The sequence below is a fragment of the Corvus brachyrhynchos genome, unplaced genomic scaffold (genome assembly GCF_000691975.1).
Source record: "Corvus brachyrhynchos isolate BGI_N302 unplaced genomic scaffold, ASM69197v1 scaffold152, whole genome shotgun sequence".
Taxonomy (NCBI): Eukaryota; Metazoa; Chordata; class Aves; order Passeriformes; family Corvidae; genus Corvus; species Corvus brachyrhynchos.
In genome coordinates, this window is record NW_008237447.1 from 1,522,927 (window position 1) to 1,542,378 (window position 19,452).

The 19,452-nt window shown below is 43.0% G+C and overlaps 1 protein-coding gene across 1 annotated transcript in view; it reads right to left on the reverse strand.

Moving 5' to 3' along the window:
- Positions 1-5,333: 5,333 nt before the first annotated feature.
- DUSP27 (dual specificity phosphatase 27 (putative)) overlaps positions 5,334-19,452 on the reverse strand; it is a 16,494-nt gene continuing 2,375 nt past the window's right edge. The window contains exons 3-6 of the mRNA XM_008631526.2: positions 18,338-18,432; positions 17,259-17,490; positions 16,279-16,496; positions 5,334-14,493 (exon numbers count right to left, since the gene is read on the reverse strand). Coding sequence (XP_008629748.1) covers positions 11,660-14,493; positions 16,279-16,496; positions 17,259-17,490; positions 18,338-18,432 — 3,379 coding nt within the window. The 3' untranslated portion in view covers positions 5,334-11,659. The remainder of the gene's footprint in view (positions 14,494-16,278; positions 16,497-17,258; positions 17,491-18,337; positions 18,433-19,452) is intronic.

Consider the following 19,452-nt stretch of genomic DNA (forward strand, 5'->3'; position numbering starts at 1 on the left):
CTGAAAATTTCGAGGACAAAAATCATTTCTACTTAGCAGTAGCATTAAAGCCCTTGAACTGGGCCACATTCTGCTGCCAATGCAGTTTCGAGGACACTTGGAAAATATTTTGAGCAGCAGGGAAGAATAGCGATTACCACCTCACAGTCTTTCAAAGGTGTGAATATTGTGGGTTATTTTCCCTTTGACTGTTTATGGCCTATTTACAGTATAATCACACCAAATCAGGGTTATAACATGGCTTTTTTCTTTTAGTGAAAATAGAATCCAGCATAATTTTTTTTTATTTACTGTAGCTCCCCCTAGAAGCTAAGGCATTTTCAGGCATTAAGCAAGAATGATCTCTTCTCCAAGGCATTCATAACTGAAGGAGAGACAAGGAGAAAGGTGGCTAGGAAAAATATTAGGCAAGTTATTTACATTTTCTGTACACTTGCAATAGCTATGTTGTTGTAAACATGGCCAAAAAATGGAATTATAAAGGGTACTTAATTGTGGACAGAAGAGAGATTTGCCACAGAAATAAGGGATTATTTTACCGAGTGTAGGCATCATCAGACCAAGCTGTGGACACATGTATAAGGTTAGTTCAGTGAAATAATGTTCTTATCACCCTATACATACCAGGCACTGGCACTGTGTAACTGGATTAGGAGAAAAGAGTTGTCATAGAAGCATAGAATGTTTGGGGTTGGAAGGGACCATAAAGATCCTCTTGTTCCAGCCCCCCTGCCATGGGCAGGGGCACATTCCACTAGACCAGGTTGCTCAGAGCTGCATCCAGTCCCATCCCCCTGACCTTGAACACTTCCAGGAATGGGGCATTCACAACTTCTCGGGGCAACCTGTGCCAGAGCCTCACCACCCTCACAGTAAGGAATTTTTTTCCAATAGTTAATATAAATATACCCTTTTTCAGTTTAAAATGGCTACTCCACTTCCTGTCACTACATTTCCTGATAAAAAAGAACAACAATAACCCCTTTTGTTTTTGTTTGTTTGTTTGCTTAAGACCCTGGCCTTTCTATGATTCCAGCTCCTGGTTTGGCCAACCCAGCTCATGCTAAGGCCTGATGTGTGCTGGGAGCAGCAGCACTGGATTGAAGCAGAGCCAGGTAGGCAGGACAGCTGGCCAGGAAGAACTAAAAGGCCTTCATCTAGCTATGGTGCAAATAGTGATTTTAGCTGAATTAGAAGGACCAGCAACCCTTGCCCCAGGGGCTGGACATCTCCTTCCAGCAGAACTGCATCCTTGGGAGGTGACTTGGGAGCCTGCCCACTTCTGATACGTGTCTAACGGAAGCGGAGGGGGTGTGGAAATCTTTAGTGTTGGCCATTAAGACAAGCTTAAATGGTATTACTCTCCAAGAGGTCCTTCAGTGTAGATTTACTGGCAGATTTACCGCTATACATCCCAGAGGATAAAAACCAAGGCAGATCCTCAGCTAGAGTAAATGTAAAAGAGCCAACCTGGCTCCGTGTGACGGACAAAAGGGGACATTGAGAAACTTGGTCAGTTACTACTGAGCATAAAAGATGATGGAAAATGCGTTTAGAGAAGGAGCTGTCTCTGAAATGCCAACTCTCCTTTTGTGGCAATGGACAAGTTTTCCTAATTTACTTCTCATGACCCTCTGGGATCGGTGTTTGGAGACTGGGTGACACCATATGGTTCAAAAGGCTAGTAACCAGAGAGCCAGAGCATGCAAGTGCTGTGAGCTCAGGGATATGCCCAAACCTACCAGCACTAAACCTAGACTGTGAAAATTCTGGAAGCTACAGTGGGTGCTACTGCCATTGCTGAGGATCCCAGTCCCAAGATGATGGTTGCAGTTAATGATCCATCCCTACCTTACAGCATTCCTCACTGACACAGCAACCCGGATATCCACAGTAGGTGAGGACACTTACAAAGGGCAGTCTCTGCTTCACAAGCAGTCAAGTTTCTATTGCAGGCCATAATGGGAAACCCACCAACCACCCTCTGGTCAGGGCAAAGCTGATTCTGTCTAAAGGACAGACAATACACCTGACCTTACTTTTGGGTGCCCTTAATATACTGGGCATGAATGTAATGAAGGGTCAGTCTTGGGGGAAATGAGAAATAGGGACATCACCCTTTCTGCCCCAGAGTTTATCTCCCACAGATGAATCTCTGACTGCTAATCTGCTGCAAACAGCTGCTCCTTTACCCCATAGTAAGGCAGTTAATATTCCACAATTCACATTACCTTCTGGTGCTATTTGTCCTGTTACTGAATTGATAAAGGAGCTGGAAGAACAGGGAATTATTGTCACGTCTCATTTCCCCTACAATTCTCCTTTACGGCCAGTAAAAAAATCTAATGGCAAGTGGCAACTAACAGGAGATTACAGAGCCTTGAACACTGCCACTGAGCTGCTCACTGCAGCTGTTCCCAGTATGAATGATACCTCAGCGTGGTATCCAGGAGATCAGGTGGGTTTTAAAGCCTATCACTTGGAAAACTTCAGATCCCTTTGCCACGCTTTTGAGGGAAAGGAATATGGGAAACTGTGGATATTGTGGGAGTGAAATTAATCATTACTGAGACTTGGATATGATCCAACACCTAGCTCTTCTTTCCCTCTGCCTAGGAATTGTTGAACTCCTGGACAAATAAACAAAAGCTGTCATTCAACCCGCATACAGTTGGAAAGTGTCCCTCTAGAAAGTACGTTTAAGCATTCCCTGGAACATTGTTAATGCTTTCTGTGGTAGAGTGCTATCACCCACGATAATGTTGACAATGTCTAAAAAGCCAAGAGCCTTCATGTGCTGGACAATTCTAATCCTCACCTTGGGGCATCTGGCACTGTGTCACATAAATGTTGATGCCCTATGCGATGGCCAAACAAATCCACAGAAGCTGGGCTGTGCTCGACTTGGGAGTATGAGCAGGCATCTCTGTAAGATAGGGATAAGGACCTAGGCAGGAATATCTGACTTTGGATTCCTACATCATTTTTAGGTAGCAGAAAAATAGCCTGATTTTCATTGGTGTTCAATGTCTAGGAGCCCCAAATTATGCCAATATCTTCTCAGAAATGAGTAGTGAACTTCAGTGCAAGAAAAAGCTCCCTTAGACTATAATGGAATCGTTTTCTCAGGACTGCTGCCGTACTTCCACTGCTTAAAAAAAAATATATATATATATAAGGGGAAATATTGATGAACAGTAGTTTCAACCAAGAGTTGACTTTCCTAGTGTGCTCCAGGCTGAAATCTCTGAAAAGCAAAAATGCTCACTTGCAAGCTATCTCCACAGCCCAGATCAGCAGGCAGCAATTAGTTTCCCAGGCACTCACTCTTCTTTCCATCTTCCTGATGGATATTTCTTCTGAGTTTATGCTCTCCTCCCTCGCCTTCTCTTCAGCCTCTCTGCCTCTCTTTCCAATAAGGCTATGATCTGTCACAGACTCTCAATGGACAAGACCTATACATCCCATCACTGTCATATGCAGTTACATGAGACAGGCCAGGATGAAAAGCGGTTTGGAAGGGAGAGAAGCCGTCATGCTTCAGGGCATAGAGTTGAACTCTAACCAAGGAGGAGAGATGAAGGAGGGCTTTGGGCCAGAAGGGGAGAAAATTTTACTCAGGGCAGGTTATTCCATAATTGCCCACTTAAACTTTCTTTATACCTTCTGAGGTGAATCTGGTTCTGGCCAACATCAGAGACACAAGGGGTGGATCACTGGTCTGATCCAGGAGGAGAATGAGTTTCTTCATTCTTTCTGCCAGTGCGCTGAGTTTATAACATTTTCTGAAACCACAATGAAATCCCTTTCCAAGCATGACCCTTGCTCTGCCAGTGATAGCCAAAACTCCTTCCTCTAGCCCCGTCCTTCACACTTCCACATGCAATACAGAGAAGCCAGTACAAAGCCAGGTCAAGATGATAAGAACAAAGCCTTGAAGGCTGCTTTTAGATACCAGCTTTACTTCAACAGAGGAGGAAATTTTCAAAGAGGTGAACTCTTTCTGTCTCTCAGGCAGGAGTCTCCTGGGAGAAGAAGAAAACAGCTTTCATTTTAGCGAGTCATGATATTTATGGCCCTTTTATGGGTTTTGTTTGAAAATATAAAAGTAGATGGACTTAAATCTGTTTCAAAAGAAAGGAGATAGGAAGGGGAGAGACAGAGCATATGAAGGGCACGTGGGTCTGAATCATCTGCCCACGTTCAAAAGAAAATCAAACACCTTCTTTGTTTTAATATGGACCTCTTCTGCCAGTCATGAGGATAATATCTGACCTCTTCTTGCATAGACCCTTTTATCCCTAATGACATCCAAATTTTTTAGGTACACTACCACCAAGAACACTCGCCTTGGGTTGAAACATGACAACTATTAAATTATGCAACTGCAGCACCATGCAACAGTTCAGGTGCGATTGCTTCCAGGAAGCAGACTTTCAGATCACATCTCCTGCAGAACTGAAAGCTTTATACTATATTCCTGAGGGGCAACTGTCAGCTTCTGCTTGCTCACATACCAGTCTCATGTGGGCTTTTATCCATCCTATTTGTGGTGTCTGTTCAGCAACTGAGGTTGCACCCTTTGAGGGCCTCCTGTTTTTCATAAGTGGAATCTCCTCTGACCCTTTGCCTCTAGGCAATACTTTTGATCCAATTCGCAGACTGAGGAGCACATGCCTTGAAATTATTGAGGGAGGGAAGTTTAAGTTGAAGAACTGGGGTTTGCTTTTAGTTTTGAATGTAGTTAGGCCTGTGGTCATTTTATGCGCTTTGGGAATGAATCTTCATAGGTTATGACAGCTACTGGGATATTTCTATGAGCAAAAGGTACAAAGCGCCCCATTAATTGGCAGGTTCATAAAAAGTTTCATAAAGCTCTCCTCTCAAGTAAGGAGGGAGAAATGTTCTGCCCAACTAGTGGACGACTTCTGACTGAATCTGAGTTCTGCAAGGAGTCATTGCAAAGATCAAATTGCTGGGATGGTCCAGGAAGACAGAGCAGTCATCCTATGGTTATTGCCAGCTGGTGTTTATTGCATCTTTCTTTAATATGGTGCCCTGCAATAATCAAATGGAAGATCACAAATAGGCAAATCTTTAAAATTAGCCATGTTCGTGGCAAGAGGTGCCCTGAACTGTACAGCTTTCTGACCAGTTGTAAAAAGTTCTTGCCACCATGGTTGTTTTCTTATATTGCTCAGAAATCCAAAGATTAAGATATTAAGCTGCAGGTCGATGCTGTTGGCAGTTGGGTGATGCTATAAAAATTACCAGTTCCTTTAAACGTTTCTGTCTTCTAATTAGTATCACCTAAGTCTTGTTTCAGTTTTATGCCCACACACATGCCCTTCTGACTGGAGTCATCCTTCCTGTCATGGCTACTTGTGCAGAGTCCTTGGTAAGTTTGAATCAGGTTTTAAGATTTATTGATCTGGCCTTGTCCATTCTGTGGTGTATTCTTTGATTTAATTTAATGACCATAAAGCATTCAGGCATGTTGGCATGAAGGGTGCACTGGAAGAAAAAAAGTGATTGATTGATTGATTGATTGATTATGTAGAGACACTGTTCTCTTCATTGTTAACAATGAAGCTAGTTTTCTATTACACACATTTGTGTCTTCCAGGGCACACATCTCTTAACTAAAAGTAAACCAGTTTACCTGCAGGTATGAATCAGATGTGGAAGCAGTTGCGCTCTTGTGTAAGGATTAAAATTGTCTATTTTAAAGATACATGCAAATAAAAATGAAATGCAATCCAGAGGGGAAGGTTCAAAGCACAGACAGGATGTCCCTTCTCCTTCTCTCTAAGACAGTTTTCACATTGCCACACTTGGATAGTCCTGGGAAGAACTGAATTCATATTGTTGCCTGCTTTTATAAGTCACAAATAATGTTTTCTCTGTGTGTGTTTGTGTGCATGTGTACCCTGTGGCAGAGGAACAACAGTCACAGGAAAACACCAAGCTCAGAAGCTACTGAGTGGTTGTGACAGAAGGATAGATAGAAACAACATGAAATCAGCTCCTGAATATGTTGAAATGTACCAAAGAACAAAAGGCAGCCCTAGCAAAAAAAAAAACAATACCAGAAAACAACAAAACCAACCAAACTGACAGGGTATTCATTCGGGCAGATTATGCTGGTATTGGCAATACACAACCTAAATACATGCACTGTGAACCTTTCTCAATTTATTACACGAAGCACAGGGTGACAAATATTATTGACATTTAAATTATTACTTCTGGGCAAATAAGTTAGAACCTTGATGAAATGACTGGGGCAATTCACACACCATTTAGACCTGTGCTCTCACCTCTCTAGAGAACAGTTTATTTGTTACACATACTTCCCATTCTGGAAGTTTTCTTCACAATTAGAACAGCCAGAGATTTGACCCACTTTCATTTTTCTAAATGACAAGTGAAATTCCAGAGAATAGGCAGGTAGCTCTCAAAGAGATTTTGCTGGATTACATGAGTATGCAGTGTCTGTTTCCAAGCCCTAGACTATATTAATCACATGCTTTCAGTATCTTTGTTGGATTGTCTATAAATTTAGGAAGGTCATGGATATCATGTTTTCACATTATAATGTCTATATTGAATGTATTCCAGCTACACCTTTTAAGGAAAGGCAGGCAATGCAACATAACCTCCCCAAATAAAACTTTTTGTCTCATAATTCACCTAGCTCTCCACCACAGCTAATGTGTAAGCATTTTTCAAGGAGCTGTAAAGGAAGGAAATGGTGCTAAACTCCTTTTAAAATTATCCAGTCTAAGCTAGTGCCGCACGCAATAAATCACATTGTCCTGAAATTCCTAGCTGGGGGAAATGGGCCATGGCCCCGCACCTATCAGTATTACGATGCAAAATGCAGCTCTTACAGTAGGAATAACGTATTTCTGGCACATTTCTGCTTCCTTCAAACTTGCTTGTACCACACTGAATTCCCAGTCCAGCACCAATGTCATTTTATCTTTGGTGTCCCACTAATGTCTCTCGCTCTTTCCATTTCTCGCAGTCCCCTTCACATTTCTCACAGATGTGTAACTTCTGTAACTCTCCTTTCTTCCCACAGAGGTTGCCTCATAACCTTTCCCCAGATTTTTATACATCTAAACAAATTAATGTTTTGCACCAGCCTCTTTGGCTTACATACATATCTTCCTGTCTCTGACCACTGCAGGTCCCCTTCTTAATTTGCCTATTGTCTTCAGATCTCCTTTTGAACATTTATCTCCTAGCTCTCTGGCTTTCATGACTTTCTTATTTCTTACTTCAAGCAGACCAACATCAAATGGGTTTCTCTCTCATCTATCCCTCCTTAACTTCTTTGCTACCCACATCCTCTGAGTTTCTACCTTCTTCAAAGGACATTAAGGAAACAGAGTAGCAGAAATGAGAGGACAGCTGTGGAAAAACACAGAAGGACCTACTCTGACTGAGAGACTTAGAACTAAGATGGCAGGTGAAATTCAAGGCTAATAAATGTAAAACATTACAAATAAGAAAACTTAACAAAACAATGAACTCAGAGCTGACCATTGCCACCCAACAACAAGATTTGGTGTATATTATAAGTAGTTCTATGACAACATCACTCTAGTGCTCAGCAACAGCCAAAGAAACATGCAGACTGTTAGGGGTCAATAGGGAAGGAACAGAAAAGAGAAAAAAAAGGTCAATATGCCGTAGGATAAATCCCTGCCACACCTGCACCCTGGATACTGTGTGAGGATTTGGTCCCTCATCTCAAACATGACAAAGCAGAACTAGAAAGGGTTCAGAGAAGAATGGCCAGGATAATGAAGAGACATGGAGCAGCCCCTATATGAGGAGTTAGTAACTCAGGCTGAAAACCAGAGAGCTAAGGATGAGACAGAATGACAGAAGAGGGGGTAAAATCTCATGGGACATGTAGATACTAAACAGATACTATGTTGGCAATTAAAGGCTAGTGGGCAAAGGGCTCAGAACAGGCAGAAAGAAGATGGCTTAGCATTTTGTGTACAGTAACTTGTGGGACTTCTTGCTACAAGAGATCACAGAGGCTAGTGGGTACAAGGCTATAGTGGTTATAACTCAAAAATTACTAGGCAGTTCCATAGAAGGAAAATCTATTAAGGGCTATTAAATACAAAAATATCACACCTGGCTTAGGAAGTCCTTGAGTTGCAAATTATTAGAAGCTGCAAGATCGTGCTGGGGAAATAACACTTTTATCACTGTATATATTCTTCCCTAGGTATTCGCTGTTGTTCTCTATCAGAGACAGGATATTGAGCCAGATGGACCTTTGCTCTGACCCCATACAGCCTTTCTGATGTTCTTGTGTTTATATTCTTAACTGACCGTATGGATGCTCCTTGCACTTTCACCTTCCACTATACAATGCCAAAAAACCCCTCTTGCCTACAGCAGCAAACTGAGAGGGAGAAAAAATATCAGTCCCAGCGCATCTTTGCTGAAAAATCCTTCCTAGATAAATTTGGGTACTTATTTACTCTTTTAATCTAGTGTCAGACTGGTGTCATTGCTGAAAAACCATTCACTCTGCAGCTCTGGTCACCTGAAACAATCTGTGCAGACCTCTCCCCTTTCAGCAATTCCTTATCTCCTTCTAAATTCTCATCTTAAAACCTGACTTTCTAGCCTGCCTTCAACCCCTCCATTTCTGTCTCTCCTGGTTATTGGTCTTATGACTGAATGCTTTAATATTTTCACCATGCAAGGTCTTTATGTCACTGTTTCATGTAATTTATACCTGTGAGCTGGAGCCCTTCCCATCTTGCTTTCAAGCACTGGCCATATACTGCATGGAGTCCAAAATGATCCCCACCCCCTTATTGCTTTGGGGGTTTGGCTTTATTAACAAGGATATAAGCAATAAGAAAATAAAGCTCAGCTATTTCTAAGGCTTCTCCCTCATGGCTGCTCAGCCAGCATCTTAGATGGCCTCTCCCCAGCAAACCATTTTTATCTCCCTTTTACACAAGTGAACTAATAAGCCACCTACCTCAATGAGTCAGCAGAACCCACTTAACCCTTTCTCACAAGGGTCAAAACTCGCTATCAGGATGGTCTGGCTCAGACTTGTTACAGAACCATATTCTGCCCCTCGGTCTTGAATAATTTATTTGTGCAGCAGACCTAGATTAGTGTTTAAATCAAAATGCTGCCCAAACAAAGGCTGTGCTGTACAGTGCAAAATGAAACCAATTACTACATCATCTACTGCTCGTCTTTTACAGCGCGAGATGCCCCCTACAGTACTGCAGAGGACAGGCTTGTCTGCTGGGAACATCCAGGCACAGGAAGCAGCAGAGGGATTTTTCTGAGGGAATCAGCCTTTGATAAAAAAGTAAATTCAGTGCCAGAAGGTATTGCACACTTCCACTTTGATCCATCAAAACTTAAGACCTTTTCTAGGGTGAAATTAAAGCAAGCTCCTAATATGTCTATGCAGAGCTGTTTTCCACAGAGCAACTTCACCAGGGAGGAAGAAAGAGGAAAATGCCTATCCTAACACACACTGCAGAAATGCAATATAAATTCTCAGAATGTGGCTCAAGGCCTGGAATTTCACTACTTTAAAAAATAACAACTCACAGAAATATGCAGAAACAAGGGATGCATTGTATTATATATTATTTTATAGTAGAAGAGCATTATAAACCTTAGAGCATCCTCTGCATGCCTGAAACATTAACATGACCATGTTCCTTATGTATTTCAGAAATGTAATCTGCGTTTACTTAAAAACACCCCAAACCTCAAAACAACTCACACAAGTAAGTTATTTCTCTTATTTTTTCTACCTCTGTTACTGTTCAATCACCTGATTTTGAGCCTCCATTCACCTGACAATAAGTAGCTATCATTTACCCCAGTCCTGGCTGTCAGAAAGAATCATCTTTATCTTCAGAGAAGCAGGGATAATGTCTAATCAGTGAGTTATAGTTGAGAGAAATGATTCTAAGTTTAGGAAAATTGCCAGCTGCATTTTGTTATCAGTAACCATTATTTAGATAGCACTGCTGATGTGTGTAGCGCCATACAGACAGGGACAAAGAGCAGGCCCTTGCCCTGTGGAGCTTGCTGTCTATATTACACAATTAAAATAGGGAGAGGTACTAGCATAATGGTAATGGTGAGCTCTAAGCATCACAGTGGGAGGGAGAAGAGATTACAAGAAAAAGACAAACTTCCTGCGAGAGAGCGCTACTACATCATCCCTCCATTGTCATTTTATATTCAGCTCTGCCAGAGGGCTTTGTTGGTTCAAAATACAGTCTGTACAGAAGAGGGAACTGATAATTCCAGAGTCAAAGTCAGTAGAAACTGCCCTATGTGCTTATAAGAGACAGGTGGAGGATGTTGACTGGTGAGAGCTGGGTGCTGTGGTGTGTGAAGACACACAAGTGACGCTGTGGCTTCACAAGTGAAGCTGGTGGGTTATGTCACACGAGCTCACAAGGCTCTGCAGGGCATGGAAAGACCAGAGGCTCTTAACCTGGAGTACTCAGTTAACATGGACGCTGGGCTTCTTCCTCTGTAGCTCAGGATACAAACAACACTTTAACTGTAAGGTGCCATTTGAACCCACCACCACCTCCAAAAGTAACCTTCCGGGTGCCACCTTCACAGACACACAATTTCTTCTTAGGTGCATGGTGCCTTACACCCATGGTCTAATTAAACAATTTTATTATGAGGTCAAGTTTGTGTATAATGCTCTTTTCTTTCAAGGCAATCATGTTGAAAATTAATCTGACTATAAACACAAAAGCCCAGATTTAGCTGAGCTGCATACATGAACCAAAGTGAAGTCAATACTCAGAAACCCAGCCTAAACTAACACTAATCCTAACTCTATCTCTTTAACTACATCAAAAAATGGTTTTTAGATGGCTGTTAATATTACTGCATTTTTCCTTTGTTGACCAGAAGTTATTAGCAGGAACCAACCATACTGGAGCAGAGATAACTCCATCTAATAGAAAACAATGGTACCACAGGAGTACATTCATTACTGCACTGAACTTCTAAAAAGGAGACGTCTTCTTTTTCCTAGTATTCCACTTTTCTTCTGTTACTTAGTGAAGTAAAACAGAACATGTATTCCCCTGAACTGTCTTATTTCTGTAGACATTTGTAAGGTTCAGAAAATGGAGCCTACCTGGTAATATCTTCTCAGTTGTATAAAGTAAAACTGATTAAGAGAAAAACATTCTTTAAGTTCCTAGAAAAGGCTGTTGGCTTCTTCCATTTATGATCAAAAAGATCCTAGAAAAAATATGTCCAGTCTTTAATGACACTAGGAAATTGAAATAACCAAAATGGGATGTGATTGGTCTTTTGACTTGAGGTGCCACCGTTACCTGCTTTTGCTGCTGAAACATCGTCTGGCTCCTAATGGCTTCTAACATTGTGCTCCTACCTACATTGATCATTTAATACCAGCATCTTCTTTCTGACAAACCACAAACACTTGCAGAACTTGACCTCTTCCCTTCATCGCTTTTGATTAAGAAGAGAACTACCTGCAGGAAATGCCCTACAAACCACAAAGGATTATCAAAAATATAATGATGAGTGAGTGATTCAGGGACTCTGTGGCTCTGTTTGTGTTCCTGTAGTCTGATCTTGGTCACTCTTCCCTTCTCCGCTGGAGCTTTGCTGTAGTTTCTTCTAGTCGGCTTCTCCAAGCAGCAATAATGGCATCATCATCCATCTCTTCCTCCTCTTCTTTACGCATGCTTCGCCTGTACTGAGAGACCTGCCTGGATGCAAACCTTTCTTCACTTTGCTCCACTTTTGCCTCCTTCTTTCCATCCTCTTCAGACTTTGAAAAGCTCTGGGTGAACTTTCTCTTTGCTCCATATTCTGACACGTCTGACCTGGCCTCCTCTTCACATGCCTCCACATGATGAGCTCTAACTCGGCTCTGTGTAGATGGTTCAGGGGATTCAGAGTCAAAGGGTGGTTCAGGTGACCGGCTGAAAACATGCAGCTCTGGGCTGTTTCCTCTGGAACTTGTCTCACTGACCCTGGACCTTGTGAACTTGTACATCTTTTTGTCCTCTTTTGCAGAAGCAGAGGAAAATCTTGACATGGTTCTCAGTGAATCTCCTGTTGACTCGTAGGAAGAACAGCTATCTAGCTCTTTTCTTTGGGATCTGCAGAATCTGTAACTGGATGTCTCAGAATCCATCTGTCTAACTTTGGATGATCTGCTATACTTCTCTCTAGCTTTTTCAGTCTGATCATAATATGGTGGTGGTTCTCTTTCTGCTTTCAGGCCATTGAGCCACTTGGTAATATCAGTATCTGTCTCTGACTTTGGTGCACCTGAGGGTGCAGGTTGACTGGACAGATCAAAAACTGCATCAGTTCTGTCAAAATCTGCTTGCAAGGGGTGCCTGCGACTGTTTGTTGTATTCTCTATGTCATCTTCTATTTCATTTTCCTCTGCTTTGGTCACCTTTTTTTTAAATAAAGTGCTGCGTTTATTGTCTCTGATCACCTTTTCAATTTGATAGTCTGCCATTTTTTCTCTCATTTCCATTTGCATCTCCTTCTCCTTCCTCCTGAGTTTCTTTAGGTCAACATCATCAGCAAAGAGGCTGTAGAGTGGCTTGCTTGTCTGGGTTGTCTTCATGTTTGAAGTAGCCCCTTCTGTCCTTGCACTCACGGACGTGTTGCAAGACAGCACAGACTGAGACTCAGCCCTGCGCAGATCCTGCTGGTGGAGCTGAGAGGCAGCAAGGGATGAGCCACTCTGAGCACTGAGAAGAGAAACCTTGTCATCATCTGCACGCCTGCCAAGGTCTCCTGACAGGGAGGCCATGGCAGACGATGGACGGGACAGCATCAGGATCTCATTTTGCTTTTGAGCAATGGTTTCACTGACCACGTTAGCGATCCAGTTCTGAATGCTTGCCATGGATATTGTGTCACCTGGGCCAACTGGGAGATTGGGAAGGGGTATATTTGGCATCTGTGGCTGCATTGCTCCTGTACAACTCCTGGCCTGTGATAAAGATGAATGATTTGTTTGCATGCTCAGGGCAGAAGCTGCATCGTCGGCACCACTTGCAGAAGGTGCTGAAGGCCAAAAAGCTGACAGGGGAATACTCCCACTCATTGTACTCTCTGTCTCCCAGCTGCACATGGACTGGCTTTCTTCTAAAATTTTCTTTGAACGTTCAAGGAGCTCTATACGCCTCTGCTTCTTTTTAGCTGAAGCAGAATCCTCAGTTTTGGCAAATTCCACAAATTCCTCCTTGCTGCTTTCACTGCCCACCTTCTTCTGCCGCTTCATTTTCCAAGCCTGGTAAGCAGTCAGATCAATATCTGACAAACTCTTCCCTTCTGTTTCTTCCTGACCTGCCTGGCTGCCATCTTCTGCTGGAGATGGTGCAGACGATGGTTCTAAATCCTTCTTGTGAAAGCCAAACTGGATCCTCTTGACCTTCCACCTTTCTAGAGGAGTCAACTTGTCCTTGTTCTTTTGGCAGAAATTGTAGAAGGAGCTACAGGAGGAGTCTGAAAACACACTCTCCTCATCCACATCCCTCTCCTTTCTTCCCGTTTCTGGGGATTGTCTCTCCCCACAAGTTTTATTCCTAGAATGATACCTCTGAGCAGCTTCTTTCTCAATCTCCAGAAGCCTCTGATTCCACATGTCCCAAGTGCTCTCAGAAGACATAGAGCCTGTGCGGCTCCTCCTCATCCTGCTAAAGCCACTGGTTTCCAGCTGTTTTTTTAGGGTTCGGATCTCAAAACTGCTCACGCTCTCAGCATCACTGAATTCACCTGATGAGTAAGGTCTTCCTCCCATGCCGTATTCACCATCCTCCTCCCCGGCTGTACCCTCCATTTGGTATTTTTCATTTCTACACTGCCAGTCATGGATCCTCCGTTCCACATCCTCATCAGATTGTTCCTCTTCCTGATCCAGATGCTTTGGAGATCTTCTTTCATGGCGAACTCCTGTTTCCTTTGTAGACAGGCCTTGTTTCCTCCTCCATTCCTCATACAACTGTTCCTCTTCCTCCTCAGTGATCAGGGTGGAGTGTTTGGAAACCCAGCTAGTTTTTTCCACTGATGAAGAGCTCATAAAACTACCCAGCATGCTGCTGGTGTCCTCTTCTTCTACTGTGATGGAGTGGGCTTTGGCTCCCTTGATGCTCCCTGAGTCCCCAGCTCCAGCCAGCTGCGAAGAAGTCCCTTCATAGGCAAGAGGACTTTGGCTTGGAGTCACTTCCTCATCTCCAGAACGCTCCAGCTCTCGCTCCTCCAACAGCTGCTCATTGAGCTCCCGCAGCTGCTTCAGGAAGCCGTCGTTGGGGTAGATGGCACGTTTCTTCCTCAGGGTCATCAGAGCCTCCAGGATGGTCATGTGGTGGTAGATCATCAGGTAGGCAGCCACCAGCACAGCTGAGCGGCTGATCCCCATCTCACTGCTGACAAGGATTCTCCCTACAGATAGCGAGTATGGAAGGAATCAGCTATTTCCAATAACAGACAGGATGCTCTGGTATGTAGCACAAAAGCATTCTTTGAGTAGTGTTAAAAACTACACAGATTATATGTTTCAGTGACTGAAACCAATATTAAATATTTGATAGCTTTACCTTAATAAAAATCGAGATACATATGAATAAAAAGCACATTCATTTCAAAAACCAGGGGTGGGCACATTTCCAAACAATCTAAATAGTATTTGTATTTTCACCTATACACTTCACTTACCCAAATAGTCAAAAAGCTTACAATAGGTATTAGAAAGGCAAGTGAGACATTCTTGACTTGCTGGCTGACATGGGGTCAGACATTTAAGCTTCCCATGCTTGTTTCTCAATATGTAAAAAGAGAGGTATTAGCATTAGCCTCCAGGAAGGTACTGGGAGGATAAGCAAGTAACTTATTTTTTCTATAAGGCACATTATAGGACTTAAATAACAATTTTATATTAATTTAATTGTATTTTTGCCAGAATCAAGATCAATTTTGCAAGGTACCTTCAAACAATTACATTGTAGCCTGGCTGGAGGTCAAAGTCCTATTACATCTTACAAGAGTAGAACCAAGCAACTATCAGAAAAGAGCTGATTTTGACTCTGACAAACTGATCCAGCTGCTTCAAACTACTGGGACCCACTGTCCTGCACCAGTGACTATATGAGCAAGAATCAAAACTCAGGATCTGCTTTATTTTATGGCATTGACTACCTCTTGCAGAAAACCAAGCTTTGGCACAGAAAAATTATTTGGGGTTTAAGCTACTTGTATAGCAAATTACAGCTAAAGAAAAGCTTGTAAATACAAAGAGAATGTAAATGAGGCTTTGCTAGCTTGCAAACAACTGAAATTACTGTCTCTAAATGTGTGATAAACTCCAGTTTAATCAATCTGTTTGCACTGAAACTTAATGAAGCCAATTTAAGCACCACCGTTCTGACTGCTGATACGTTACCACAAGAGTTTACCTAACGAACCTCTTCCTACAATCCTGAAATCTCTTTTATACCTTTCTTAGCATCAAAAGTCTTGGTTGCCTTCCAAGTGTTTTACCAGCCAGCAAAGCCAATCTAACAGCTCACCAAGAGGGGAAGCTCTCCTTCATCTCACTTCTTCTAAGGCTCCTCTGCCTTGGTGCATCCTCCTTGCATTGTTGAGCTATTAAAACTGGCTCAACGCTCCTTGTATACGAACAAAACTTTACACTCTTCTTACTGTCACTTCTACTAGAAGGTGATCTGTTGTCTCTCTACAGAAATTAGGTTAATTGACAATTTATATGAAGAATATCAGTGATATCACAGATCCTGGTGCTTCTTTCAATACTGAACTGCAAAAAGATATTTTTAACTGTCCACTGAATTTGCAACAAAATGACCAGTGTGCACTGGAGGTCCACAGAATAACAGTTGCCATGGAATTAAGTCCAGCAAATCTGACAGCAGCAGGGCTTCTACTCTTTGCCATAGTCGTGGTCTTTCAAAGCAGCTGCAGGAGCTGACTCGCAGCCACTTTGAACCTGAAGCCGTGGGGCTGCTGGGGCTGCCTCCTCTTACCAGTTTGCTCCCTCCTGTTTTGAATGAGGCCTGGCAGAAATAGGCAAGAAGTGTTCACTGTAACCACATGCAGAGAGCAACGGCTCTGCCTTCTACCCCATTACAAATGTGGCAGCAGCTGTTTATCAGAGTAAGGCTTCCCCCTGTTAATTCCCAAGCTGGAACCACTGCAATCTTCTCCTCTTACCTCTGTAAGTCAGCAGGGCTTCGTCAAGGAACTCTGCAGCTGGGCGGAAGTGTTTGGAGATATCCATATCTGGAAAATCATCCACTTCAATGCCCAGGTACTGGATATTGAGACCATTGTAGAAACTTGGTCCTGTGTAGACACCTGTACCATGAGCTGCATTCAGGACATGGGTGATCCCCAGTCTCTTCAAACGGCTTTTGTTCACTGCAACGCTTCTGCAGAAAGGGAAAAAAACACGTTAGATATCAGTGCTCCTATTCTGGGTGGGAAAGAAGCTGCATGCTACAAGGTCTACACAACTCCCAGCCCGTGTTACTCATTCAGCATGAGGTACCACTCAGACCTTAATGTCCTTTGAGAGAGTTCCGCAGGTATTTCTTTCCAATACTCACCGAAAAAGGAAAACAAGAAGCCTGTATTCACCTGTAGAGCTGTATGTTCTGTTTCCGTTCCAGCTTGATTTGAAACTCGTACTGCCATCCTAGGTTCAGGCTGTGTACTTATTTATCAATTTTTATCACTCCATAATTGATGCTTTACTCTGTATCCTCTTGTAATTCTGTCTGGTCACTTACCCAGGTGTCTCAGACAGTTGTACCATGGTACAAAAGACCTAATCATGTTTACTTGACATTTGCTATGGCATTACCTTTTTAACTCCCTTTTACGTAACAATAACTTTAGTTCCAATTTTAGGCCCAGATTCCAACCAGAACAGTGGAATTTGGGCTTATTTGTCTTTTCCTCTCCTAAACTATTGAAGCATCTAAATAGCATAGGAGAGCTGCTGATTCTATTCCAGAAGTATTTACTTTCCAGTGCATAGAGATTTCTGTGAGCACAGTCTGAAAAACACTTTAGGGCTCTCTAGGGATGAAAGGTATTAGATGCATGTAATACATGTTATGCCTTCAGTGGTTCCATTTGACCCTTTAGTGGGAATCTCACTCAACTTGATGACAAAAGCCGACACTCACTTTTCTGCTATGAAGACATTAGGCCAGACTTCATCCACAGCATCCCTGGGGGTCTCCAGCCTGTCCTTCACAAGTGCCCTCTGCAAGTCCATCACACACGGCGTGTTAAACAAGCTGGTGTCATCAATCTTTTCCTTAACTCGGTTGTACAGGTCTTCCACCATCAGCTGCTGCGCAGACTCCAACATCCTGGGACACACTGAGTCTACCCTGATGTCCTTTGTCTTCAGCTCTGGAATAAACTGACATTGTAAGTAAAAGCACATAAAAACAATGCAAATATATGAGCTGTCATTACTTGTGCCTGGGACAAGCCTTGTGGCTTTTTTCCTCAGAAACATCACCCCGTTCTGTCTGCAATGTGGGCATGTACATGCTCACCTAGCAACTGCCTCAGGGTAGCAATTAGCAATGAGAAGGGCACGCTGTCCTCTCAGTCCCACTCTGGCCAAAGGCCTGGGAGTTAAGGGCACCCTTTTTCCAGGCCCAGAAGAATGCAGCTGCTGCCTACACCTTCCTGAAGAGGAAAAGTGGAGAGGGAGCTGCTGAGCTCTTCTTCCTGGTATCCAGTGATCAGACATGTGGGAATGGTTCAAAGCTGACCTGGGGAGATTCAGACTGGACACTGGGAAGCATTTCTTCTCTGAGAGGGTGGTCAAACATGGGAACAGGCTTCCTAGAGAGGTGGTTGATTCCCCATCCCTGACAGTGTTTAAGAGGTGGTGGACAGCGCCTTAATAATATGCTTTAACTTTTGGTCAGCCCTGATAGTTGGACTTAGATGATCATGTATATCCTTTAAACTGAAACACTCCATTCTGTTCTATTCCATTCTACTCTAATTTAGTTTGTTGCAGCGAGCAATCAGCACTCAAATTGTATTTACCCCTGCAGTACACAATTCTGCCACAGATTCATTGCACAACTTCAAAGGAAGTCACCAAACCTTTCTGTAAGTTGTTATTTCTCTACTTCAGGTGGAATTTTCTCTTAAGGGCTTTTTTATCATTTAGGATCTGTAGATGAGAAAGGCAAAACAAGTGTAAGTCAGGTCTCTATAACTTACATAGTTCTCTTACCTTCCTTGATGATTTGTTTGGCAGCCACAGCAGATGACAGATGGATTGGCTCCATGAAGATGCTCTCTGTATCAGTGTCTGATACCACCGAATACCTGCCAACCAACCACACTGCGTGTTAGGCAAATGCCCTCCACTGGGATCCCATCCCCAGGACTTTAGCCCTCTTCACCCATTCCAGAGGGGAACAGCAGGGAACTGGAGCAGTGAGCATCCTTTGATTGTAGAAGGGAAGTCCCAGCTCTTCTCCCACCCCTCATTCCCACCCTGCTCGCCAGCATGGCACTACAGGCTTCAAAGATGCCTTTGCATCCAGTGTTTGCAGGATGCAGACAGGTCTCACGGGGAGAAGCTGCAGGGGGCTCTGAGTGCAAATCAATTGCCTGGTGGAGGAGTTTATGGGTAGAGAAGATCAGTATCTGGTTTGAAACTGGGAGAGGGATGGATCACAAGAAACAGTCTCACAAGTAACTCTCACTTAGACAGACATAAAATATGGTCCTAACTAGAATTTATTGAGTAATTCAAAACAGATTACACTAGAAAACTGTTGGGTTGTCTTTCTGCCAGTTAATTGCCCACAAGCATCCTTTAAGTTACCACAAGCTGCAGTGCAAGCACTGAGATTGAAGCCCGTGAATCTCTCCCTCAGTACTTTGTACATTGGGCACTTCAGAACATGAACCTGTAGTCAGTCTCTCCACTTGCTCAGTGTTGTGTAACTGTGGGTCAGAAACCACTGTGACACCCACAAACAGCTTTGAAGGGAGTTATTTGACATAGTGTAGTAAATTTTTGTTAAGAAAAAAGCGGCCACAATCTCAAAAACAAATGTATTTGCATCTGGATTCGCCTATACAGTCCAAGAAAATTCAGTCTCTCAGTTAGACCATCTTAACAAAGTATTTTACAGAGCTTTTTCCCTGACCTACATCCTCTAAACCTCCTTCCAAAGAGATGGTACAAATCACTAGGACAAGTTTGCTGCCATCACAGAGGCTCTCTGGCAGTGCAGGCTTGCAGACTTGCAATACACTGTTTTTGTTCAATTAAAGCAAGAGAGGGAGGGTGATTAATATGCAGTCAGGGTACAGCAATGTCTGGAGAGCTGAACC